This window comes from Vidua macroura, chromosome 3 (genome assembly GCF_024509145.1).
Source record: "Vidua macroura isolate BioBank_ID:100142 chromosome 3, ASM2450914v1, whole genome shotgun sequence".
NCBI classification, from domain to species: Eukaryota; Metazoa; Chordata; class Aves; order Passeriformes; family Viduidae; genus Vidua; species Vidua macroura.
The window spans coordinates 13,710,078-13,737,824 of NC_071573.1; the positions used below are offsets into that span (position 1 = coordinate 13,710,078).

The 27,747-nt window shown below is 35.7% G+C and overlaps 1 protein-coding gene across 3 annotated transcripts in view; it reads left to right on the plus strand.

Annotated features, from left to right (window-relative positions):
- The window catches only part of STRN (striatin), a 68,487-nt gene that overhangs the window by 12,612 nt on the left and 28,128 nt on the right, over nucleotides 1–27,747 (plus strand). For 2 of the 3 annotated variants that reach the window (XM_053972974.1, XM_053972972.1), the window contains exons 2-7: nucleotides 276–379; nucleotides 7,636–7,709; nucleotides 10,702–10,780; nucleotides 12,601–12,765; nucleotides 23,661–23,796; nucleotides 25,636–25,771. In XM_053972974.1, coding sequence (XP_053828949.1) covers nucleotides 276–379; nucleotides 7,636–7,709; nucleotides 10,702–10,780; nucleotides 12,601–12,765; nucleotides 23,661–23,796; nucleotides 25,636–25,771 — 694 coding nt within the window. Of the gene's footprint in view, nucleotides 1–275; nucleotides 380–7,635; nucleotides 7,710–10,701; nucleotides 10,781–12,600; nucleotides 12,766–23,660; nucleotides 23,797–25,635; nucleotides 25,772–27,747 lie in introns of those variants that run through there. The other variant, XM_053972973.1, reaches the window with a different exon arrangement.

Consider the following 27,747-nt stretch of genomic DNA (forward strand, 5'->3'; position numbering starts at 1 on the left):
AACCCTGTCAAACAAACAAAAATTGCTTTATTTCTTATCTTTTTCTTCCCCCCCCTTTTTTTTGTTTTTTGGATCTGTAGTGAGCATGCCGTTTAGAAGCCTTATCTATGCAGTGGTTTTTGTAAGTGTTAAATGTTTACGAAGCATAGTAAACCAACTCCTTTTGAATTCTACAAATGAATATTAAATTAACTTTGGAAGACACACACACACTTAAGAGCTAAGCTGAATGATTTTGAGCAAGCAGATTCTAAATTGAACACTTCCTTTTGCAGGCCCAGATTGCCTTTCTTCAAGGTGAAAGGAAAGGACAGGAAAATCTGAAGAAGGATCTAGTGCGAAGAATCAAAATGCTGGAATATGCGCTCAAACAGGAAAGGTACGCTGCTTTTGCGATGAGTATGTGATGAAGAAATGCTGAAGACAGAAACTTTATTTTTGACAAAACCAAGAAATATTTTTTCTGTCTCTACTCAGTTTTCAGATTGATAGATTTTACTGTACTAAATAAAACCAGTAGTCTAAATGTCTGCATTATGATAGGAACAATAGCTAAAATAGTACGGCTTGAAAAACATGCTAACAAAACCCATAGCTGATCAATAACAAATGCTTTCCCTTGGTAAAATTCCACTGAACTGTATAGATTATACTCCAGAATTACAGTGTATTTTCATTTTGTTCAAAGTAATAGCTTTTTTTACTAATGTGTGTCAATTGAAATTTTGAATAACTGTCTTCAGTCTAATAATTACTAGTTTTTAATCTTGCTAAGTTTTTAGTCTTTTCAATATGAGAAATTCTACAAGAATATCTTCTGGAGGTTAATTGTGTGATTGAAAAAATATTTATGTTTACTGGTTAATCAGTGGTTCATGGACATTTTAGTACATGTCCTCAGTTTACCATTTTATTCTTATGTATACTTTCCTGTTATTCTAACCTTTGAGGCAAGCCACGTCGTTTTTTTTATCATGTTTTTGGAAATCTGTCTGTTCAACCGATTTATTTTAGGCCAAGTTTAGTTTAAATTCTTTTAATTAGTGAAATGTCTTCTAACATTATTGAATAAAGAGTATATTTATGGTACTGCTCCAAAGCGGTCATTGCTTACGTTATCATTTTCCTATCAAATAATTCCTGCTTCTCTTTAATAAAAGAAGACTCTGAAAGAGTTTGTTTAGTAGAAATAAGATTTAAAATACACACATATGCAAATGAGGAATAGAACATCACTGGTAGATAATTTTAAAATGACACCAATAGTTACATTATAGTAATAGCAATAGTATTGCATTCAGATTTGCTTATCTTATATCGGCTACTTTAGCACAAGATATGTCTTCTACCATCCAGTTCAGAACTTTTTGGTAGCAACCAGTTAATCCACTAGCATGGGGATGCAGCCAGGGTTCTGGCCAGCAGTAGCCCCAGGGCTCCAGTGTACTTTCTTCTGCTTTGCGAGTTCTTGGAGGAATCTTTAAGGTAGTTACTCTTTTTGCCCAGGCCTTGTTGTGGTACTAAACTGATATTACATCAAAGAGCACAGAAAAATACAAAATGTATGTATAATGGAGTTTGCAGTTTATGGCTGTGGAAAGGATTATGTTTGGAGCATGATTACAAAGCTTAGTGTCATTGGTTCAGCTAAAGATATACTCGTAGTTATATGTATTCTGTGAAGATTTCTTGTGTTTCAAAACTGGTGGAGCTATTCCTGATTACGTAAAAGTATTTTTAACCCTTCATGTTCATAACGCACAGAAGTTAGCAATTCAAAATTATCAAACTATGTGAATACATTTTTGTGTACTATCAGAAAAACTTTGTAACATTAAAAAACCAGAAATCAAACTTCCATATGGATGATGAAAATGTCCCTCAGTTTTATAGTGTAAAATCTACCTAAATTATGACATTTAAAACTTAATGCAGCAGTCCCTGTCAGGATTAGGAAAAAACACTTGGTGGCTTCTTATTACAGTTTTTACATCTGTATCTTTTATGTTGCATGTTTTTCTGCAGTGTGTGGCATTAGCCTCGGTTACTTAGGTCAGTAGGCTACAATCAGCTGATCTGATCCAGTGTGACAGTTCCAGTATGGGTGTGCAGTGGTTCTGTAAGCAGATGTGATGCTTGTGACTGGTGTGTGTGCTGGAGACAGCTATGTATGAGTTTGTAGTTTTAAACAGCAGTTTTATTTGCCAGTTTCTAAAGAAATAGTTTTGTATTTCTTTCTGGAATTATCTCTCAGCAAGTATCTTGCTTGATACTTGAAAGAACGGCAACATACTGAGCTTGGAAGCACTGCTCTGTTTCCCAGCATTTTCCTAAATCAGCTGTCAGCCTGGTCAGACAGTAGTCAGGATGCTGGCATTTTCCATTGGGTTCTTAGAGCTGGCAAATGTGATCCTATAAGGTAGGAGGAAGACATTCCTGTCAAGTTTGGGGAAGGTTGGTGTGCTGTGAGGGAACAGGGAATCATTCCTGTGTTCCTTCATTTCTGCTATGGCTGTGTAGCATTTCAGATCTTTCTCAGCTGGATGAAATAAGTTATGAGTAACAGAACAAAATATGAAATTGTGGACCAGAGTACTCCATGTTCACTATGCCCTCAGGAAACCATGAAAAAGAAATGAGAAACATTTGTTTTCTCAGGTACATGCTTCTATGAGCTGCTGTTATTTATAGTGGCTGCTCTGCATTTCTTTTATCAACCAAATAGTTTCAAATTTTACTATAAATTAACAACTTTGGGACCACTGTTGTTGTTTTCTATTTCATGTCATGTCATTGTAGTGTGGGTAAGGTAGAAAATAAGTTTTACTACTGATGGTCATGCTTTTCTGGCAAATTTAGTTTAATGTTTAGTCTTTATGTCAGTAATTGTGAGATTACCTTTTTATTGTGTGTGTGTATAGCAGGCCAGGTTATTTCTGCTGAAGAGTCTTGGTGAAATAGCAAGGAGCTTAGAAGGAGCTAGTGGGTAGTTAAGTGCTAGCATTTTTCAATAGCAGTTTTGATGTAGTTTTGCCAACATCCAGTAGATTGCAGTGTGAGGCTATTCAGAGTTGAGGGTTACTTTTTATGACTTTATCAATACTTGTTCCACCATCAGTAAATTGCACTGGTGCCTCTGGATTTTCAGGAGCTAGCTGAAACATAGTACTGTTTCTCTCAAGTACATGTCCTATTTCGGCTAGTCTAGTCCACTTCCTGTCTTAACATATTTCAACCAAAGAACTGGACTCCTGAGCTATGTCTCTAGAAACAGTTGATTTAATTTTGTGTTGTTTTCTGCACTGATGTGTCTGATCAGTGTAAGGCTGGCGCCTTCTCCCCTGGGTAGAATATCTCGCTGTGCTGTTCCTGGCAGTCGTTCTTGTTTATGTCTCTTGATTTGGCGGCAGCTCCCAGATCTTCTACGGATGTTTTGGCAGGCTCCCTCAGCACAGCTGGATCAGATGCTTCAGGTCTGGCGACAGATATTTCCAAGAAATAGTGGCTTTTTTTGACTGGAATCAAATTTATTTCTATGTGAAGTATTCAGAAAAGTTTCACTGCGCTCAGTCTTAGGAAATGTAGATGAAGGCTTTTAGCATTTTCCTAAGCAATTCTTGTGTGGCAGCCATGTTGAATGTTTCCAAGCACTGAACAGAAGACACATAGTTTAATGAAAATACTGCTAACCAAAAGAGGAGAATTGTGTAATGAAGGGCAGAAGCCAGAGCAGTGGTAATATTCATACTTATCTGAGTAAGGGCATCTACCCAGGAACATAGTTTCACAGTGCTAAAATAGCTTTCTTTCAAATAACTGGAAGGCTAGTCTTCAGATAGAAAATATTTTCTATTAAGTTGTATCCTTCAGGTGGTCATTTTCAAGTCATTTTTCTGTCTCTGCATACTGTTAATAATTCATATGTAATTTTCAGAAATGGAATGTAAATCACTGAAGTTGAACAAGTTTCAGATAATAAATCTTTGTTTCTTTTTCTCCCCTGCCACCAAACCACTGTCCTTTTTTTGACCAGATGATACAAAGGTTGAATAAACTTTCATTTTCTTTTCACTTTTTTTACACAAAATATCGTTTATATCTTTTTTTTGATGATAATATCACACTACTGGGATGTGTGAGCTAAAGTTCAAGGTGAGCTGTAGAAGGCCATTTTAAAGCTGTTAATAACTGGACCATGTGATTTCTGCAAAAGTGAAAAAATTAAGCATTACAGGTGGGCAGGAGATATTCTGTCATTGTAAAAACAGATTAAATTAAAATGTGCTAATGGAATAAGTGGTATTTTGAATTTGTGTAGAAAAGAATTAAAGGTTATTTTGTGAAAAGTTTCATACCCTTTGATTGCAATATGTGTAACTGAAGGGTCAAGACTCCCTTCTAGTCCTGGAGTCTGAGTCATGGTGTTCAGCCCTTCTTTTAGTGCACTTTAGAAAAAGATTGTTTATCTTTCATACCTGTGACATTTTCAGCTGTATCATAAAAAAGTGTCTAATAATAAATCTCATCCTGCCTGAAGAAGTGAGAAGGTATTTCCTAGATGACCTGTTGGCAGTCTATATTGATTTTATGGAAGGTTTTTGTAATATTTTATTTAACTTTAGAAGCTGACCACAACTGAAGATGAGTTCAGTGTGTCACATACTCTGGCATGATACTCATGTTTCTGTTTCAAATCTGTGTCTTGCTCAGAGACCTGAATTTATACCAATTGAATTTAATTCAGATTTGATTATAGCATTGGGGTTTTTTGTCATTTTGTGCAGTCAGAACTCTATAACTTTGTTTTTAACTTTTCCAGCAATATTGAAAATAAAGATTACTTTTTGGGGCTTTTCATCTCTTCAGTTGCCTCTTCATTAGAACATGATTCTTTTGCCTTTTCTGTAGGGCTACTGGTCTCTGCCTGCAATATACAAAGTTAGGTCCTCTAAAAGATGAAACCTTAGTCCAGCTTGGACCTAAAATAAATTTAAAGGGCCAGTGGTGTGCAAGACCATGTAATCTACATTATCCTCTTGTGGTAAAGAATAACAACAAGAGCTTTAAAAGCTGTTGCGTTATGAGGTGAAACCAGTTACAAAATCCTGGTTACTAACAGTTTAAAATGGATTAAGAATGAATAATCTCATTTTGGTGAAATGTTTCCATAATGCTTTTCATGAGTGGGGAAAACCTGAGTAAGAAGAAAGACTATTACTCTTGATTTAAGTGGGAGGTGAAATTAAAAGTGAGAAAAATGGATTTAAGAGATCGAAATAAATATACTGAGAAGTTAAAAAACCTACAGTCTCAATCTTTGAAAGATGGATTTTGGAGAACATGAGATCTGAGGAACAGGAAAGGTCCAAAGAATGATCCTTTCAGTGAACCTAGCAAACATTTTTCTTAGGCTGGAAATGATTAACAAAACTTGATAAGAAAATTAGTGAACACATAGAGCATATTGGAACTTGGTATAATACCCATGAACTGAAAGCAAGTGTCAACTGCTGCAAAACTAACTTCTCCCAGAATTCTTTGAAGGAATGAAGTGGAACACAACATATGTCAGTAATCCAGATTAGAGCAGAGTATTAATATTTGTTCACTTCTGTTAAGTCAGATCAAAATAGATTGCATATTAAGGTCTCTTGATTTCATGACTACATAAAAAATGGTACTCTTTAAAGTTGGTGACAGAGTGGAGGATTTCTTAATTCTTGATTAATCATTGCTTTTCGTTAGTGTTGGTGGAGGAAAAGTATACATAGCATCAATGTTTAAGAATATTGATGAAATGCAGTTGTTTTACTAGGGCAACATGTAAGAAATGGATAGTTGGAAAAGGAAAGATAAATATTTTGATTGAGCATTCAGCTTTGATTTTCTTCTACTCTTGGTTATTCTTTTCTATACTGACCAAAATGTTTAACTTCCATCTATTGCTTTTAATTCATTTCAAGCACGTCATTTCTCCTCTTCTTGTTGATTGCTGCTCAGCTGAGTTAGAGCTTAGTGCTCTGACTCTTGAGAGTTAGTTCCTTCATCTGTCGATGTTGCTATGCCTAAGAGGCACTTCTTCACTCTTCACTTACCCTTCTCAGTCAGAATTAAATGTTCATTATAATTAAAATACAGCTGGATTAGTAGGAATCTATTACTATCGAAATTGAAACATAAGAACTACGAAGCATTCTTCAGCACTATTTTGTTAGAAGTAATGGGCTTTCTTGATGAAATAGGAAAATGCAAAAGAAAACAGTAATATAATGAAGATGTTTAAGAAGCAATCTATAGGTGTAGGTAACTTGAAAACATTTTCTGTAGCTGTTCTTGATATAGTCATGTGATTTTAGTGAAAACTTGTCTCATACAATTACAAAGTGTCAAACCCATTAGTTTTTTCAAAAACAAACTTTAAGCGGAAGAACCCCCTTATGCCTAGTGGACCTAATGAAACTCCTTTTCATGTTGGTGCATATGACAGGTTTTTTTTTTGTTTGTTTGTTTTTTTCAGGCTTTTTCTTGCTACCCTACACTTCACTCTGTACATTTGCATTTGAACTGTGTGTATGTGTGTGCTGTTCTATTGTCCCACTACTCCCAGGCTGCACATGCATTTCCTGAGTTCTCAGCCTTTTGTTTAGGGTAGGAACTGGTGTAAGAGCCACTCTTCTACCCAGCTGTGAATGTATAAAACTTGCAATTTTGTACTTTTAAAGTTATGGTGTCAGAGAAGGAGGGAACAGATTGCAAAACCAGTAAAGGCTCACTTTGCCTCATTTTCTCTGTTGCACTGTTAAAAGTCTACTGTAATGAATCTTGGTTGACTTACGTGTGTGTGTAATACTGTACTACTGTGCTTTTATTATGTGTATTTCAAAGTCTGTACATACTGAGTCTTTAGGATGAAGCTTCTCAAAAAAGCATTTCCATTTTTTTGTAGCTACTCCTGTCATTATATTGCATGGTCTGTGGGGCTTATTACATTAGACCTTTTGAAGGCTAAATATTTTTGGAAGAATGTCTCCATTTTTGCACTTGGTCAAGTGGCAGCTTTGAGAGAAAGTGGTGTGGGTGAGCTGTCACTGCTAAATCTCATTTAGAATAGATCTGGCTGAGGGCCTGCTGCTGTTGGAGAGCACAGCATTTTGAAGAATACAACTAAAGTTTGCTTAATGGAGTGACAGTAGGAGATATGAAGTAGATGGCACTGAACTGACAAGGGTAGTAAAAATGTTTCATAAACGTTGGCTAAAAAGGAAAGACGGGGGGGGGGGGGGGGTTGGGAAGGGAAACAGAAGAGTTGCTTGTGTCTACAGGGAAGGAACCTTTTCTGTAGCAAGAACATTTTGTAAAATCTGCAGTCAACTGCTCTGTGTGTTTCCTCAGTATTCACTATGCAATTACATGTCACCCTTGGAAAAAAAAAATTTCAATAAAATTACCTATCTGAAGTCAGGGTAAAATTACTTGATTTGGTTTGTTCCTAGCCTAGAAGAAAGGAGTGGCTTTTCAAGTGAAAACAGGTGACATTTATGTGTTTAGAAATACACTTTAGATGTACTAATAGATTTTAATTTTTTTTTGTTTAGATAGATTTTTAATTTTTTTTTTTGTTTGGTTTCCTTGCAGGGCTAAATACCACAAATTAAAATATGGCACAGAATTGAATCAGGGAGATATGAAGCCACCGAACTATGATTCTGGTAAGAATTTAATGAGAGTGAGTTTATTACTGGCATAAAAGCTTAACTGTGTTATGTGCAAATGCTGAATTGATAGTATTGATAAAATAAGTCTCTTAATAGAGCAGTAAGAATAGAGATAATTAATAAAACCTATATTTTACCCTAGTACAATTAAAAATATATCCTAGTGCTCTGTCTATTAATAAATCAAGTTAGTTTAGATTTAAAAAAAAATCCAAACCCAAATGAGCAGGCTGCTCTTGGAGAAAGTAGTTTTTCTGTCCCTTAGTGATGTGTATGGATATTTTAGAACAGGATGATACTAGATTCGCAGCAATAGAATCCTTTTATCTCTGGATAATTCTTCTGAATGAAATACATAGTTCATAATTTTTTGTTCAATTACTTCAGTGGTATTCCAGGAAAAAAAAATTAAAATGCATATTAGACATAAGTGAGAGTTTTTGAATAGGAGATTTCTCTGCAGAATTCAAATGATCATTGGAGATGTATTTAACTAATTTCAGTTTTTTGCCTTGGTCTCTGGAAAGCTGATTTGTTTTCATTTCCAACTTCACACAAATAGATTTAAGCACTGAACTGGGGAAATTAAGAATTTAAATTACTTTCTTTTATCCCTCTATCCTCCCTGTCCTTTCCTCTGGAGAAAAAAAATATAAAAAAGTGGTACAGAGATCTGGCTAATGGTTAAGCCATTGAAAATATAGGTAATGTTTTTTGTGTCTCAGTCTCCTAATGCTTCTACTACAACAAAATTGGAATCACCTATATGTAAAGGCAGAGCATAGAATGTCTGCAGATCTCATCTCTGTCACTTGGTTTGTGGAGGGGACAGTCTGGCTGACTGTCATGGTGATTTCTTACCTCATTGGGTTTAAAAGGTCATTAAAAGACTCCCAAACAAACAAAAAAATCCAACCCCACACCAAGTAGCAAAGCTTTACACCAGGCTTTTCTTGTCCAAGTTTTTAATGAGTTTTTTAGAAATTTTATTTCATGCGATTATTAGCGTTATTTCCATAACTGAAGAAATATTCAATTTGGTGCTACTAAGTGGAAGACCTCAATCTGTATCTGGACCTTTAGAAAACTTTGTCCTGATCATACTACAACCCTAGACAGCCATGGGGTTTTTTTGTAATTTCTCAGGATGCAGCTACAGCATGTTGCTCCAGTTTCCCGCTGAGGAATGTAGTGCGAGGCCTGGCTTGCCCAGCAGAGGTTTAGACTGTGCATTAAGTCTGCAAGGTCAACACCCTGGAAATATTTTAGTTAAAATTCCATTATTGTAATTTATCCCATTGTATTCTATATATAGCTATCAGAAATGTGTATTCTTGTTCTATATCAAATCTGGACTGATGACTTAAAATAGCAATTTTGTTCTAATGCTATTTTGAAGTTGTCGTTGATAGATACTTAAGTTGTGTGTCCATATGTTCCCCTCACCCTGACCCTGTTTTTCCTGCCCAGTCATGAAAAAAGTCGAAATATTGGTAGTAGTTCTTCCACATATGTCCTTGATGTTTTCTTTATGATCTCTTGGTGAGTCTGTAATACAATTTTAGCAGAAAGATTTCAATCTTCTGGTAAAGAGATACTTTGAAAATAAAATTATTTATACAATTTATCTATTTCTTCTATATATACTATATCTTCTGCTATAATTTCCTCATAATGCAAGTTTCTTCACTCTTATCTGTAAACCACTGCTACTGCTAGCAGTCATCATTTTTGAGGAGACTAAGCACAAGAGAATTCTTGCCTCTGGATATACTTAACAGTGCCTTCAGAAGAACAGGTTTTGCTTTCAAAAGGAATTTTCAGGCAGATTTACCTCAGTCATGTTTTAATAATTATAGACTGAGCTTTGGTAGATGTGTGTTGGATCCAGCTGTGTCCAGCTGTCATTGGAAAATGATTGTGCATTTGTTTATTTCCTGTGATTGCTGTTAAATAGATTTGTGAATGAGATGTCTGAAATTCATATGTCTCTCCTTGCATGTGAATTCTGATTAGTATTTGATAGCTTCTTTGGGTAGGTGGTGGGGCTTTTTTGTGTAGTATTAATTGAGTTGTTTAAAGGTAAGTGACTTCCTGATGAGAATAATAGCTTTCCCATGTTACATATCAAGTTACTCATAGGATTATACCACAGGTTTTTCTGGTTCTTAAGTCTTGTTTACACAGGAAGTTTGTTCATCCTTCAGTGTTTGGACCACAAGGTTTTAAAGTTTTGTAGAGGCTGTCATAGATGGTAAACCAAGATCTTTTGTCTTGCATATGCATCTCCTTGAGGAGAGGGAATAACCCACCATCATGTGATGTGAAGCTGTATATGGAATAAACACATAGCCGGCATTCTGATAGTTTTCTTAAGAGAACAGCCACATGATTTTTTTTTTTTTTTTTTGGTAGATTTTCCTGGAGTAGTAGCATTTGGTTACAAATTTATGGTTGGGGAAAACGTGCTGAAAATTTTTCAACAACTTTTCAGTTTAAAACATATTCCCTATTGTTTGTTTGTTTGTTTCTACAAAACTAATACAAATATGGATTAAATTGATGTAAGTAGATCTGTTGATTCATGTTGAACTGTCAAATATTAAGGAAATTGGGAAGTTGTAAACCAATATTGTGCTGCAGTTAGCAGTTAAAAGATATTTGTATTCAGACTTAATGTGAGCAGCAATTATCTTGGACAAAGCAAAAATTGGACTGCAGACTGACTGTCATTATGTTCCCCTAAAGGAGTTTAGGAACTTGCTCTCACAGAGTAGGATGTACCTGGAAATTTTTATGTGTATACAGTACTACAATTATGTGTTGTGTGCATTTTTTTTCTCCCTTCATTATTTGCACTTTGAATTTTGGTATTAAACAATTCCTAATAATTTTAAGGCAGATCACATTTGTCTTTTCAAGTGGATGGGCATCTTTTATGCAAATAGGAAAAAGAAAAAAATGTAATAAAATATTCTTTTTTCAGATGAAGGGAATGAGACAGAGATTCAGCCACAACAGAACAGCCAGCTAATATGGAAACAAGGACGACAGCTGTTAAGACAGTAAGTGTTGAAAAAAGGACTCAAATACTGAATGCAAAGAAAGAATCTGCTAATGAAATATGATGGTGATGGTATTTGATTTTTTTTTCAATTATATTTTACTGAAAGAAAAGTTAGTGTTTGTGATGAAGTTCATTGAGCTTCTGCACTACTTTTCTTCGGGTTTTGAAAAACTTTAATATTTCATACCTTCAGATGAGAAGCCTTGTCAAGTCACAAACACCTGATCTCATTTTCTTTTCTTTCACGGAATATAATAAGACAATCTGCTTGGCAGAACAGTGGGTCATGACACTTTGCAATTAAAAAGCAAAAGACACAAGTAATTTCTGCTAAGAGCTGTGTAAAATAAAAACAGCTGGCATTGGAGAAGGAAAAGTTTTCTTTTGGCTTTCTTAAGTGGCAGAAAAGACTTAACATCTGGAGGGTTAGACTAGATGTTTTCTAATTCTCTGTTCACGTCAATGAAACAAATGTCTCTTAATCTGAATTAATTTTTGAATTGTGATCATAGTAACTAAATTAATTTTCATGATATTTTGGTGTGTTACAGAGGATTAAATGAGAGGGGAGTGAGACAGTAAGGATGGTCTGGAACTTATATTAAAAGACCTTTTTCCAAGGAGCTGTACAAAAGTTAAATTCGTTGGATGGCTTGTACAAGCTTCTCTTTTGCAAGAGCTCAAATCTTTGCATGCATGTTGAATAAATGTAAATAGAGTGGTTTTGACTTGGATCAGTGATTTTGAAGACAAGTCCTTCCATCTCAGCGCAGTTCATACAAGAGTGACACACTGCTGAATATAGAGTGCATATTACTGACAGACTCTCTTTTGTATAGGTGACTTGTTTGATTTTTCTGTAGCCAGCAATCAGTATTTCTCTCCTAATGTGGTTATGTGAATGATATTGTTAAATAATTGGAGGAGAATGTTCTTGCAGGAGAAATGCATGTCCCTGATTTGTAACAGATGTCACTTTTCCCTTCTTCAGAGTTGTCTAGAATATTGACAATTTCATCAATTCACTGCTATTAACTCCATATTCTAGACGGAAGGACACAAACCAATTTTTACTTTTTCTTTATTAAATCGTTATTTCCCTTCTGTTGCCCTCAAGGGCAACATGGCATATTGGTGAAAGAGCCAACTTTAAACCTACAGAGCCAACTTTGGGCTGTGAGGTTTCCATACAAGGATTTTTGCTGTTCAGTCATATGAAAGACTAAAGTTTTGCAGATCCATTGCAGAATAAAGGAGAGGCAAGAGAGATTTTATCAAGCCTAGTCCATCATAAATAACAACTCTTACTAATAGCCACAGCTAAAGAATTTAAGTTTTATTCTATTTTCTAGGCTTCTAATAATATTCACATAAGGAACATATCTGCTGCTTCTTGTATCTAGTTTCCATGTGTCAAAGAATAAAATGACCATGCTTGTGCATGCAACTGTGGTGATTTTTATAAAGCAGTTGTAAATATTTTAATTTAAAGTGCTTTTCCATCCATTTTAGTAAATGAATGAATAACGTATTGTATAACCTCTGACTGCTAGGCTCCCTGATTTTTTTTTTTTCTCTCAGTGACTGTAGAGGCTGGTACTGCAAGAGGCGATCCCTCTGCAGCTGGTACAGGATGATTTACAAGCATGTTTCACTAGCTCAGCACCGTAGTTTGCTAAGCTAAGGGATTGAGGATGAGTTCAGGGAGAAGTTCAGTCAGTTGCTAAACTAAAGGATTGAGGGTGAGGTTCAGGGAGGAATTTCATGTTTTGCAGAAGTAACGTGCAGAGAAGATTAGCATGAGTTCTCTTCCTTCAGGTATCTACAAGAAGTGGGCTACACCGACACGATATTGGATGTGAAATCAAAACGAGTGCGAGCTTTATTGGGCCTCTCAAGTGATGCTTCAGATAAAGAAAACAGAAATCAAGAACCAATGGTAAATGGCACAGAGGGCCAGATTAAAGAAAACGCAATGATTGGGTAAGCATCAAGATGACTTTGCTAACATTCTAAATAAGTGCACTTAGTGGTCTTGAACAAAATTTTTGTTTACTGAGATTTCATTACTTTTTCCTAGTTTGAGATTAGAGCAATTCTAACTAATTTTATTATATTAAGCAATAAGTATGGAAGTAATTCTCTAGATTCGCATCTTAAAAGCATCATAATACTTTTTTTCCAGTTGAATGGCAGCACTAAGTCAAATCAAGCCTCTTTGGAGGTATGATTGCTAAGTGTTTAGAAGTCAGTGTTGTTTCAAGTAAATGGTTTGTTTGTATTGCTGGACACTTTACTGTGTAGATTACAGCTTTGCTCTCTGGTCTCTGCTGACTATGACATGATAACCTATATAAGAGAAGGATTTTTTTCACTAAATCTGAAAAACAAAATCATTCATTACATTCTGAGTCCTAAAAGATTTTTGTTTTCTACTAATCAATAGACATATGTAAATGTGACTGAAATGTGAGGTATTAATTTCTGTGCTTTAATATTTCTGATACTATGGAAAGTCAGTCAAAGACAGTAAAAGCTTGTTCTTACTTCTTCTCTTAAGTAATGTTAAACCTTAAGAGGCTTTTTTTCCATTTTCTTTTCTTTTCCATGCAGTGTTAGAAAAAACAGTAAGTTAAACTTAACTCTAAAGGCTTCAGAAAACAATCTGTTCATTCTTGTTTAAGACACTGTAGTTGCAGAACTATAGTAATGAAACTACATAATGAAAATTATGCAGAATTGTAGGAACAATAGATGAGGTAGCTGTTTCCAGTAGTAGCACAGCTTTCTTCAGAAATCCTCACACTTTTTTCCTTTTCTATATTCATGGTGCAGAATTCAAGACCTTCATTTTCTAAGACCTAATACTGTTACATATGCATCCTATCTTTTAAAAAGCATTTATAAGGTTTCATTATACCCTCCTGATAGCTGCAGCAACTTCAGGCCAACATGTTACATAAGGGCAGAAGTTCATTGTTACGTAATTAAATATAATGCTGCAAGATGGAAAACTTGAATGTGTGAGAAAACCTGCAAGCTACTAAAATATATTGTGTTGCTACACAGTTGACAAGTCATGTCGTGTATGTACAGCAGCTTTGTTTTGAAGAACAAGGAATGCTTGATAGCTTGCAGTAACAGTTCTGGTTTGACTTCTGGTGAAGGGGAAATGTGTAAATAAAGCTTCTCTTACACTTCAAAATTAATTTATGTGTATTTACATAGTTTTGAAGAAGGTGGATAAGTGTATAAGGTAGTTTACTTGATGGGTGAAATACTGGGACAGTGGTTTTGATATAGCAGTTTTGGATATATTTTCATTTTTTCCTATCTGCTTGGTTTTGCGTTAGATCTGACATTAGGTTTAACGCTTTGTAGTTTACCCTGTGGCTGAGGATATTCGCTGGTGGAGAAAAATTAATTCCCTTCCATTGTGGCTGTCCTAGCTTGTCAGCTGCAAGGCTGGTCAGGCTGTACATTTTGAAAAACTGCTTTTGCTTGTGATGCCTGAGATGGCAGACTGCATTATAGAGCTTAGGGAAGTGTTTTGATAACATAATGAACAAAAAGGGACTCCAGGGCTTTACAGTAGAAAAAATTTCCAGGGTTCTTATTCAGCATGGTCATGTCAGTCTTCATGGGTGAATTTGAATTTCTGGATGTCCACTGAGATCTCCCTCACTGAAAGGAAAAAAGTCAGGATTTTACTAGAATTCCTTGATCAGCCTAAGTACAGGACTACCTCTCAATGCTGTGATTCTTCTGGGTGCTTCAACCACATTTGCAGACCACCTCTTTCAATTTTTCTTTCAGGAAGCATTCTGTGGCTTGCTTCCTGGCAGAGACTGCCTGTTATTTAACAGCTATTTCATTTTTTGCTACCTCACTGTTTCTGTGACGTCTGGCACTGTTCACCTTCTTCCAACTGCATCATTATTTACCTCTGAGATTTCAAAGTGCAGCTTTGTGGTAGATGCAAAATCAGAAATAAGGTAATATTTACCTGTTACCTGCCTCATGTAATGCCAGCATAACTTCAGCCTACATAGAACAGCTTCTCTTTGAAAAGTATAGCATTGAATACATGACACAGGTCTAAGGCACATGGATGTTGCTCCTGAACTCAGGATGCTACTCCTGAACTCAACTGAAATTTTGAAATCCTAATTCAATGCTTTCCTACCTGGTTGGCAGAACTAGGAAAAATTTAGGTGACTCAGCTAAGTTCTGGCTTACAGTTGAGGAAGGTGCATCCTTTGAAGCAACCTCACCAGTGCTAGGCTGCTTACTGAGGACAAAAGGACTGGCACTTCCTTTAGCAGCCTCTTGTTATTCTTTTTGTGCAAGTAAAGTGAAAAATGGATTTGGGCTACAGCAGGCTTTTACAGTTGGAAGGAGTGCAGTGAACAAATGTCTGCAGTTTGGTAGTGGTAGAAGAGGAAAGTTACGGTGAGAAATTGGAAGACCAGGAAATGAAAGAAAACCTTAGTGCAATTCCAGGAAGTTTAAGGATGTATGTGAGTGTTTGCCAGGACCATGAGACATTGAAGAGCAGAGCACTGGGCAGAAAGTAACACATGAAAATGGATGTAGTCTAGCAAGGAGTACACTCTGTTGAAGTGGGAAAAGACAGCTCATAGCGTTTTGGATCTGTTTGGTCTTGGAAGAACTACGTAACATGCACCCAGTTGAATCTGTGCATTTAGGTCTGTGTTTTAGAAAACTGTTTACATGGAGTGAAAAATGTGAGAAGCGGAGTACAAGACTGGAGTAAAGAGAAACCTTGGGGATGGGAAACGATAAAGGCAAATCAATAGGAGTTTGGAAAGATTGTGGGTGAATGTGATGAAGATAATGTACAATAGAGGGGAAAATGGTACTGTGAAAAACAGAAGGAATATAGATTTAATGATGCATTTCCAGAATAGGAAAATGGAAGGCACTCTAGCTTTTAATTTCTTAAAGATTTCTCCATATAGCAGTATAAATTGCAGAAAGAACAGATTGGCTCAACTGCCTTCTGTACAACTGAACATTCATGTGATAAATTCCAAAGAAAGGAAAGAGGTGGTATTTGATGCTTTTATGCTGCCATATGGTTATCTCTTTGAGAGGAGAGAGGGAGTAATGGCAATAGAAAACAAAACTTCCTTTATGTTTTCATTATTTGTTTGATAGTCAACCAATACTTTCTTAGTGAAATGAAAGTGGTGGAGCACAAAATAAATTAGTATTGCAAAAAATTCCAGGGAAAGAATGGAAGAGCTGATCTACTTCTCAACACAGTCTGATTTTAGCACAGTTTTTGTGTGTGTATTCCTCTGTGCATAGTGTTTTTTGCTGCTGTTCAGCCTTCCTCAGAAATACCTCTGTGACTTGCTCTGACTATACTTCTGGTCACAGTTGAAACCCAGGCTTTGCTTATTTTTTAATATTTTTTAATGCCTTTGATTGTTTTAAAGATAATTCCTGGCATTTTTCCTCTGACCTCAGGGATGTGTGAAGTGTATACTTCATGGTGGGTAGGGACGATGTTTCTCCTCTCTTCGGCTTACTACAGCTTTTACAGATTTTTAAGTTGTTACAGCAGCACTTGCCTATTGTATGAGTTTTATCTTGTTGTCTGTCCTTTATATCTATTTCAACAGCTGAGATTGGGACACTCAGTGTTTGGGATGCCAACACTGAGTTGAGCCTTTTTGTGGGAAAGGCTAGTGAGAATGTTTGGGGTGATTATTGTGAAGCTGATGCTGTTTGCTTTGGTATGTAGAAGCATATGATAGTTAGTGTAGTACAAATACTTAATACAATAATATTTCTTTGCAGCAGAGAATATGTAACTTGAATTCTGCTAGGCTCTAGTTATTTTAGAAAATTGCTGTCTGGTCCCTCATAACCTCTCAGCTTAGTTTTGTATATCCTAAATGATTGCGGTTACATCAGAGAAGTTCCCCTTCCTTTGGTACAGTGATGAACACACTATTGTTGTCTGACTCTGTTTTAAGCCAAATCAGTTTCTCTTCATCCTTAGGTGAAGTAGCCTCAGACTTTGTGTTATTAGCTGCTGCATGTTTGGCCAGACTTGTATTCTTACATTGCCTATTTATTTGCTGATGTACAGATCCTCTTGAAAACTTTAGCACTCAAGAAAGACATCATGTGGATTTTGAATGCAGCCTGCAAGATTTTGAATCCATAAATGAAATGTTAATATGATAACGTGAGCTAGATATACCCCTGTTTTCACTTATTTCATGGAATTTAAAAGGGAATCAGTTTTCAGTTTCTTCAATCAGCTCACTTGCATTACAAAAGATAAGTACCACTTGGCATGACTGGACTCAAAAATAGATACTAAAATAATAACCTCATAATAATGGTTTAAATTCCTAACACTTGCAGTGAGAGGAATGGGTGCTTTCTCCCAACAAACTGAAACAGAAATGAAAGCTGCCTGCAAATGTAGCTTGTAGCCTTGAAAACACAAGAGTACTTAAGTATCTTTGGTTCATTTATTACCTCATTTTTAGTAGCTTTATCTTCCTGAGTGAAACCTAAGCAGTCAAATTAGTTTACCTTCTTGAAGGTGTGTATTTGACTACCATTTAGTATGAGTGGAAGCAAATATAATAAAGGAATAGAACTGGAACAAGTGAGGATATACCAAACATATGTGTACATATATGCATAGATATGAATGTCTATATATAAAAATGGTATAGACTAGTTCTTGCTAAGAGTTTGATCATTAGAACTATAAATAGTCATTAGAAAATGGTCCTGAGTGATGTATCAGTCTCTCTGGAACTTACCTGCTGCCTAGTCTTTTCCTGTTGAGCTGCCAAGGGCTTCCACTCCCTGTACTTTTACATGAGCAAAATGGCATCAAACCTCAGCGTTTCACAGCAAATCTGAAGACCTTTTCAAAAATTAAAAATTTTGAAAACTTTATCTTTCTGATGTACAACAAGTCATTCCAACTGACACTTCAGTGAATGAACATTTTTGTATGCCAGAAGACCTTAATAACTCTTTTACATTTCTAAATCCTATTAACACTGGCCCAAGTAATGAAAATGTTGCATACTGGCTGATGAATGTTGTTTGTTGACTAGCTTATAAAATGGTTTTGGGAAAATACCTCTGAATTTATAAGCCTCAGGTAATAGATGCCATAAGAAAGATTTCCAAAATAGTATGCAAGTAGATGTTGAATTGCAAAAAGGAAAAAAAAAAAACCCAGTAAAGGGAATAAAGCAAATAGATTTTGGATTTTTTTTTTCACCTTTTTTCTGTTTCTCCCTGCCTCCATCTTGCAGTAACCTAAGAGACATTTCAAAGGTACCTGATTTAGGCCAGATCTGGACACTTTCAACAGATGCACTAAAGCAGAAAAAAAAAAAAAAGTAGATAAACTGGGGTTTTGTTTGTGATGAAATAAGTACAAATGGACCATGCTTTTAATTGGCACCATTGTATGGCTTAAGAGTTTGAGAGATGCTTCTTGGAAATGTCACATAAGACTCACAGTACAGAAAGAGTGGGGAGAAAGAGACAGAAGTTGTGCAGTTGGAGAGAGAGAGACACAAAGAGAGGGGAGATGAATAGAGAAATAACTTAGAAAAGTTACTGTGGTACCTCAAATATTAAGGGGTTATTTTATTCTTTATAAAGCTTTTTTTTGATAGATTATAGTTAGCTGACTAGATTTGGCAAGAGAAGTGGTTCTTGCTTTTTAAATGTCATTCCTTTGTGATTCCAATTTACATGCAAACCATTTTGTAAGTGTTGCTTACCAGTTGTAATGCATATTGCACTAGCTCTTGCATTGTGTGGTGTGGCTTCATAGGAGATTTCAAAGGTCGTGACAGACTGTTAGCCTGGCCTGTGTTCATTGTGTGTAAATGTTGATGATTTTAACTGTTCTGTAGTTTTATAAATTATTTTTATATTTTCCATGCTGCGTTATGAAAGATTTTACACTGTTGAACATCTAATGAACTGTTGTTAAAGACACTCCTCATTGAATTTGCATGCATTTATTTAATGAGTACCATTTGACAGAATTTAACTAGCCACATTGAAAAGACTGTTTTAAAACATGTGATAACTAAATTCTGTGGGGAATTAATAAAACTTATGAAGACTATGCAGTAGCTGTTTTGATAGCAGTAGGAAACTGAACAAAAAAAAAATGGCTCAAGAAAGCGTGTGGTAGAACAGCTCTGAATCCTGGGTCACAACAGGTTCTTTCCAGCTGTGCAAGCTCCTAGGAACATTTCTCAGCCTAAGCTGAACTTGTATTTATTTAACTTTATTGTGGTATTTCTTCCTGCTTCTGAATTTATCAATAAAATCCTGGTTTTATTTAAGATAACTTGTGTATGTCTTGGATAAAATAAACAAAAAAGGCCTCTACTCTTTCCTTTGAGGATGTGAGTAGGACTGAGGCTCTTAATGGCCTTGTGGTTGGACAGTTCATGGGAGAAGTTTGAGACTCTCCCTGGACATGACCACAGACTTTCCAGGGTTATCATCAACAAAAGAGAAGGTAATGATAGAAATATAGAGTGTGTTAGGTACAAAGAAAATACCTGTCTATAATGTGACTTTAGTCTAAGTTAAACTTGACTTTGAAAGGTTCTGGATCATGCTGGGAACTGGAAAGCATCAGCAGCAGCATGCTGTTTTAGTTCCCACAAAAGAACCTCACCTTGCCTGTAGGTTATGGCTTCTGCATTTCACTCATTAAGGAACAGGATTTATATTAAGATCCTGAATATTAAATGTTGAAAGCAAATGTGTTCAGTCTGAACTATACATTTTTTAAAGCTGGTTGTATTTCAGTGTCAGAACCAATTGGATTTTTACACAAAATACTTGTCTTGAGGCATGTTGGGCAGAAAATGAGGAGTTGGTGTTTTGGCCTGCAGAGCCCAGCAAAGCCAGGCTTGTTTTATTTAAATAGTATATGTGGAATATCCACAAATCATATTTTTTTTATTTCATATTATTATTTTTAGTCTTAAAGGGGCCAAGGGGTTATCATAAATCTGAATAATTGAACAGCCTGTAAAATACAAATTGGGATCAGATTTTCACAGCCATCACAGCTGTGAAAGGGACATAAGAACTTGTTACTATCCCATTTGTAACAAGAATTTTGAGATAAAAAATTTCTTACCTTTGGGAATCAGAAGTTCCCTGTTTCAAGAGTAATATTCACAAAATCTGTGCACTGCCCATGTGTTGTAGTAAGCTGGAAAACCCAGCAGCACTAGTCTAGCTACAGGTGCCTTCTGGCAGTACTTATTGTTATGCTCATGAGAAGCAGTTAGTCCTGTTGTACCTAATTGTGGGTACGCAGAAGTAGCAGGGTAATATCTCTGCCCCAAAGAATTTCCTCTCTACTTGGATAAGGCTACTGGAAAGGAGGATGCAATGGACAGAGTTAACAGTATGTGATAGAAGATATGAAACTGCTTAAATTTTTTTTGTTGGGTTGGTTGGTTAGGAAGTGCTGAGTCACCTGGGACGAGACCTTCAAGGAAACAAAGTTTCCTTGAAGACAAAGTTAGGTGCTGGAGAGAAAAGCGTGCAAGCGTGCTGTTGCAGAGTCCAGCTGAGGAAGGAGCAGTGGGAAAAAGATGCAGAACAAGCAGCTGAGAGGAGACCCTGCCACAGTCTGGCTGCTCTGTGCTTTCTGCTTTGGCACATTCTGTAGCTTCTGCTGTCTGGGGGTTCTGGTTTATTCTTCCCCAGCTGGTTTTCTTTAGACAGTATGGCTGGGGAGGAAGGAAAAAGCTGCACCAAATTATGTTCTCCCTTAAATATGTTGTGATACAGGACAGTCCAGAAAAGAGGAATTGTCCTTGTTGAGACCTTTTTAGGGTTTTTGGTCTCTCTTTCTTTGCAACAGGCCCTGAACCTTGCTGTTGTCTTGCCTCACTCATGCTTGTAATACCACAGTTTATATCAGTCCCCACTTTTGGAGCTTGTTTCTATTGTTTTCACCCATTGATTTAAAAAAAAAAATACTCGAAGCTACAAAAGCCCTGGAAATGTCAAATTGTGTTTCTTTTTCTAAAATGGAATTTAAAGTTATTTATTTTACTACCCTAACTCCGAATATATTTTTGACCCTTCTGATTTTTTATGTTGCTTTGTGAATGACCCCCTAAGAGAAGAAAACTAACCAGATGGAAAATTAATGAAACAAGCAAGCTTGAAATATCCATCAAAGTACATAGCATAAATTAGCTAAGGCCAGACATTTTTCTTCAATCTGTTTTATGTTCTTCCGAAGTATTCATGCATTATCCAAAATGCATTATGTTCATATGCTGCTAGAGAATGACAAAGAGCTCAAATTATTAAATCACCTTTGATTTGACTGCTGAAGTTTATTTTGGGGTACAGTATAGGAAATCAGCCTGTCTGTCAGCTTGAAACTATCTTCTTGTAGAACCCTTGTATAGTTTAAATATTCTGTCTATTCTGTTTTCTTTTTTGTTTTTTAAGAATTCCTTCTTGGAAGTTGTCTCTTAGCACAAGTAGACTTCTGTGGCACTATGCTAACTGTACATTCTTGTACTGTGCAGGAGTTTTGAAATACCTGATAAATAAGCTACCATGTTTCCCAATGTTTGAAATGCCCATTTACCCCTGCTCCCCATGTAAATGCAGACACATTATTATGTATATATATCTTGCCCGCTAATATGTGTAATAATTAATAGGATAGTTGAAATCAGAGCAGTCAATCCAAAAAAAGATATAACCTCTTTTGGTAGTCACTTTGAACTTCAGTGTGAGAGACCCAGGTTTAAGTGCAAATGAGTACAGGTCTGGTATGATTTACTGCAAATACTTGGACCTGTAGAAGGATATCTGTTTCTTAATAGTAAGTTCTCTTAATTAAAATTTTGTATTCTGTGTTTGGTATTAGTTCATATATTGCTGTTTACTGGAGTATGTCTGATAATTGCTATTATAGATCATCAGCCATAGTGTTTTTACATGGCATATTTTTATATGGCAAAATACAGAGGAAAAAAAAACAGAAATAGTTGTGGTTGGATGATTTAGTCAAATAAAAGTAGACAGAGACTCTCAGAATTTGCTGAAAGTCAAGAAGTTAGTCAAATGAAGCACATTAGAAGTGTTGTCTTATCAAGATTTTTCTTCTGGAAACAGCAAAGCAACCATACCATAGGATTTCTGTGAAAATGTACATTATTACTACAGATTCATGAGGTGTTATAAGCTTAAGAAACTTGCTTAAGATTGTTCTTAGATCTAAGTTAAGATCTAGAAAAGCAGAAGGAATATTCTTGGAAAAAACAGTGACCATGAAAACATAATGTACATCGAGGTATATTATATATATTATGAGGCTGCTGTGTATGCAGAATTTCTAATGGCAAGTGAAATCTCTTTGGTATTTTTGAGTGATAAAGGTGAGTAAATGAAAAAAAAATAGAGTAGCAAATTGTCTTAATGAAATGCAGATACACTGGGGCTATGAAGAAGCCACTCCTGCTGATTGTTGTCATGTAAGCATAGAACTGCTTGAGCAGAAACTTTGCAAAGAAGGAAGTGTGCTGCTTATTATACCTTATTACACATCAAAGCTCTTGCCTTTGGATGCTTCCTGTATTAGACCTTTGGAAAGTGTTATGATGAAACACCTGGATTAAGTGGGTGATGGACAGATGATGAGGTGTTCACACTGCAGGGGGTTTACAAGGCCTTACTGTATAGGTGTGTTAGCTGATTGAACCTTTTGAAAAGGTTAGCAGAAGCAAGGCACTTGCTGGTAGTAAGGGTGACTGCATAAGACAATTCAGAGCTACAATTCTGAAAAGAGAGAGGGGGAGACTTCTGCTGTTTCAGTGGTTGTGAGAATCAAGATGACGTGCATTTAGTGATGAACTATGAAAAACTGACTACTGATTAAAGGTAAGAAAACAGTAAGGCTTGCCTTCACTGCTTCAAAGCCATATAAAGAATGTACCAGGTTTTACTGGAAGTAATTATAACAATTCAAAATTAACACATTTTGTTCACTGTATCTTTCAGGGGTTGATGGAGAAGTGCATCTTCTGCATAGAAAACACAGATCCTGTTGATAATTTTAGGACTGTTTATCTGTACTTTTGTCAGAGTTTTAATAATTGTTACAGTCCTGTTTCTTGGCTTCTTCCTCTTCGGTTGTTAATATAACAACCCTTATGCTTCCTGTTCTGAGGCACTGCCTAAATTTCTGCCAGCACAGTCCTCATTTTACACAATCTTCATCCATTTCCTTATTTGTTTAATGTAAATCCAAATATTATTTAGTCATCAATGATATTTTCCCATTATATTCTTTCATAGTGGCATATTCATCATGTCTTAGAAGCTAATGAATGACAGATCTAGGGTTTGGTGTTTCCCAGCAAGATAAGGAACATCAGCTAGCAGTAGCAAAGTTTTCCTGTACCCTGATGTCCATGTGGGAGCCCAGCTTGGTAGCTGAGGCTCATGTCCTTGTTGTTGAGGCTTTCAGTAATGGCATAGCAGTATTGATGTTACTTTGGGCAGGTGTCAGATGAATGTTGCTTTAAAATGCTTTTCGAATAAAAAATTGAAGTCTCTGTCCTAGTAATGGCAGCCATACTAAGAATAAATGTTGGTTCTAATAATATACTTCATGTCTATTGTTTAGTTCTTTAGCCACAGAATTTTAGCTGATAACAGTCCGTTTATACTTGTAGGCTTATTTTAGTCTTATATGTTGTTGGACATAATAATACAGAACAGCTTAGTAATTGCAAAAGAGACTTCATTGTGGTTTCTTTTCTCTCATGATGGTGATTGTTGTTGTTGTTTAGGAAACCTGAATTGACTGACTCTGCCTCTCTGCTAGAGACCTTCAAGTTTCTTGAAAATGCAGCTGCAGACTTTAGTGATGAGGAAGATGAAGAAGATATTGAAGGAAGAGAGAAAACAATCATTGATACTGCAACAGTGAGTGGAAAAAATAATTGAAAAAGTTACGAAGAACAGAAAAAGTGAGATTAATGAGGTGCCTATAAGCAAAGTATATGACTGTGTATGTACACATGCAAGTCATTAATGCATCTTTATGATGTTCTGTCCAAGCATGTGTGCATAAGAGGAATTCTATATGCATTTCTAAGTTTTTGCATACAAGTTATGCTTTGCCATCTTTATTGCTCTAAGTTAGATTAAATTTTTCTAAAATTGTCTCTTTACTATTCCATACTGACTAGTATTTTTGATGTATGCTGGAACACAATTTTTAAGGTATCAATGTCCTTTTTTACAGTTCTCAGCTTAGTTTGAAGGTATTGTTCATAACATTGCATGTCAATAATTATTCTTGAATATTTATTAAAAAATTAGTGATACTTAAAATTACTTGAAAAAAATTGTGTTAGAGTACAGAACTGAAATATACTTGTATTTATAGCTTGTGGAAGGAGAGGTGTAACTGGAAGAACTCTAATTAAGAAATTTATTTGTTTGTTCAGTCAAATGCGTTAACCTCACTCATGATCTATACTTTGCTATATGATTTGTTCATATGATCACATAGATACATGCAATCAGTACTCTTCTTTAAAATTAACATTTATTCAGTGAATTGTGTTTCCTAAAAATTGAAGAAGATAAGAGATTATGGATGTAATTGTTTTTATGGTCAGTTTTAAGAATTAACACTAAAAAACCAATTAGTTTATGGCATTTTTAAAGGGGATCTTTTCAGATCTTTCCTGTCATTCATAGACTGTGAACTAATGTCTGAGACTCTTCCATATCTACTGTAATTCAGTATGTTCACTAAGCCTGCTGAAGAAATGAAGCTTGAACTTTAGAATTGCTTTAGGTTTAGAAATTGGTTTACTTTATGTAGAGGAAATACAGTCAGTCATCCTCATGGGCTGTGGGATGTTGGGCTATATATGAGTCTTTACAGACTAACCCTTAGCAAGGGTCCAAGTCAAAACATTGTGATTAATGTAAATTTTCTGTTTCTATAGAAGTAAAAATTGTGGTACAGTTTTCATGTATCATGGCATCAGCTTACCAACTGGTCAAATAGCTGCACCACACAAGTTTTTTGCCTTCTATTTATTTTGCAAAATAATACATATGCACAACTCCAGCACCTCCCATCCCCACTTTGTATTAAAATGAGGTTATTAGTCTTTCACGCGTGCACAATTCTTCTCTTGAATTGGGTTGGTGGTCTCGAATTGGGTCAGTGGTCCCAGGGATGAAGTCAGGAAAGTCTTCATCAGGTCTCTGTGACCCTCTGGCACAATCCAAGGCTCCCTGCTTCATGATGGAGTCCAGGTGCTGGGCATTATTCTTTTGGTTTCAGTATGTTCCTATAATGGTTCACTTGCTCCACTTCTTTCTTCAAATGAGCTCATAATATTACAATTAGCTGTAGCTTAAGCATCTAATAACCATTAACTTATCGCTGGTATATCTAACTTCAGTATGAATTGGTTCTAACCCTCAGCTAAAATCTTAACCTTTTAAAATCATGATTCAATAGTATTAAAGAAAAATATAGTAGTGGTGTAGATTAGTGTAGGTTCATTTTCCACATGATGATTATTGATGGTCACAGAAAGAAAGAGTTACACACAAGTTTCATTTTCACTTAGTAGTTTGAAGTCTGCGTACTATTCCAGATTTGCTTATTAATGTGTACTTTTCTGCTTCCTCTTCTTGTTTGGATTTTGCGTAGAGGACAAGACAGTACTGCTTGGGTTAAAGATGTGTTTGTAACTTAATTTAGCATTTTTTCCCCTGTCCTTTCTGATCCCTCAGATTGTAAGGAAAAGAGTGCTATCTGACAGCAGTGAAGACAGAGATACAGAAGAAGCTTTGAAGGAGTTTGACTTTTTGGTTACCTCAGATGATGGTGATGGGGAATCAAGAAGTTCAGGAGATGGAACAGACTGGGGTAAGAAAATTTGATGGATCATACCAGGAGAAAAAAAAAAGTGCTGAGAATATATTGTGACTGATCAGTTCACTGAATGAGATCTCTGTCAGGATCACAGCATCTTTTGATTATTTCTACTATTTCTATTTTATTATCAGTAAATAATTGGCAGACTGAAGTCTTCTTGATATAATATTCTCATTTTTTCTGTAAACTGCTTCAGTGTGAAGATTCTTCAAAGTTTCTGCCTCAGGTTGTTTTTTCTTTTCTTTAATTCTAAGGCAGAGAGAATTTAAAATTTATGAGTGGTATTTCAATATATTTTTCTAGTGACCCATGCACTTGAAGGGCTCTGATAAAGCTGTATTTTACAATTATGATATGAAAGTTATTTTGTCATCTTTGCTTTCTCCCACTTTGATGCAGAGGGCAATGTGAGTCATAAAATCCAAATTAGTTGTACTTTTACTGTGGATTAATAATTTAGTTAATATTGCTGCTCAAACTTTCTTTTATAATTTAGTAGAATAATATATCTTTAAGTCCACTAGTCCTAGAAAGACATTTCACAAACTGCTCTCTGTCCTTTGAGGTTTCATGTCTTGCAACCCAGATTGCCGCCATCTCCACTTTACCTTGACATAATTATTCTGCCTAAACCCTCATTATAGAGAAGGGGAGAAAGAAGAGAGCTGGTTAAATATCTTGATGGGAAGTTGTTTCCTACTTAAGCTGCTCTAGAAAGTCTTAAGGATAGTTGGACATGGAGCTATTGAAGATGATGGGAAATAATTGAGCTTTATAATGGAGATACAACTGTGACAGACTGATAAGCCATGGTAACTGTGACTCTCACATCTCCAAGATGCTGTATTTCACTGAAGCCATGTCCATCTCCTGGTTGGACTCCAAGTTATTTTTCAGTGTGGTATAGTCTCTTCTTAAGAGGATGTTGTAATATTATTAGATACAGCAGTCAGTATTCTATTCACCAAACAAATCTAGAAATACTGCTCTTAAAAAAAAATGGATACTGCTCTTTAATACTAAAATTTTATCAATGTATACAGGGTTGGTGCAGCTGTTGCTTGTCTCACCAAAAAGTCAGTATGCCAACAAGAGCTTTTTGTTCTCAAATTCACACTTCTGGTTTATTTTTGCTTTCATTGATGACAGCTGAGTAAAAGTGAGCAGAAGTCTTAACATTTAAAATAAATTGTTATTAAAAGTTGTAGTTTCATTTCCAGAAATCTAAAATGGGTTTTTTTTGAGTTGGAGGTGTTCATGTTTTTCAATTACTTCTTTCACAACTTATATCTTTTATGGTTACTATATAAGACTAAGCTTCTTCAAGGAACTGCCATTATAAATCACTTCGGTCAGCTTAAGTGAAACTGTTAAATGTAGTACAGTAGAGTGATGTTGTTGTACTGAGGGACAGCAGCAAACAGAAGGAATTCTTTCCTCATTTTGGATTCCAAATATTATTGTTCGGTTACAGTAATCTGTTGAACCCATTCAGCTTGAAAGGTCCTCAGATGTTTTCTGGTAATTTTTAAGCTATTAAGCATTTGAATAGCAGTAGTTCAGGATCCACTTCTGAAGTTGAATAGTATCTGTGGGACATGTGGGAAGCTGGGACAGTCTGTAGAAAATGAACATATTGGGTGTTTTCTTGGAAGCAATCTAATAAAAATCTCTTTAATTTTTTTTTTTTTCTGTAGGAGGGAAAAAAGTCTTGTCTAGCCAGGGAGGAAAAACATGATTAAAACTTTTAACCTAATTCCAGAAAGTCTAGATACTTGTTTCTCTGAAGTATGATTTTCTCATATCTTTTTTGAATTCTTTTTGCAATTCTTGCTCATTAGTGGTAATTGAGGTATATGCATTAAGTGGGCATGACTTAGCCTATAGACAATCTATTTTAGAGTCTCTCTTCAGCTTATTAATGCTTATTTTCATAGCTTTTCTTAAAAGACTTAAACTGCTAAACT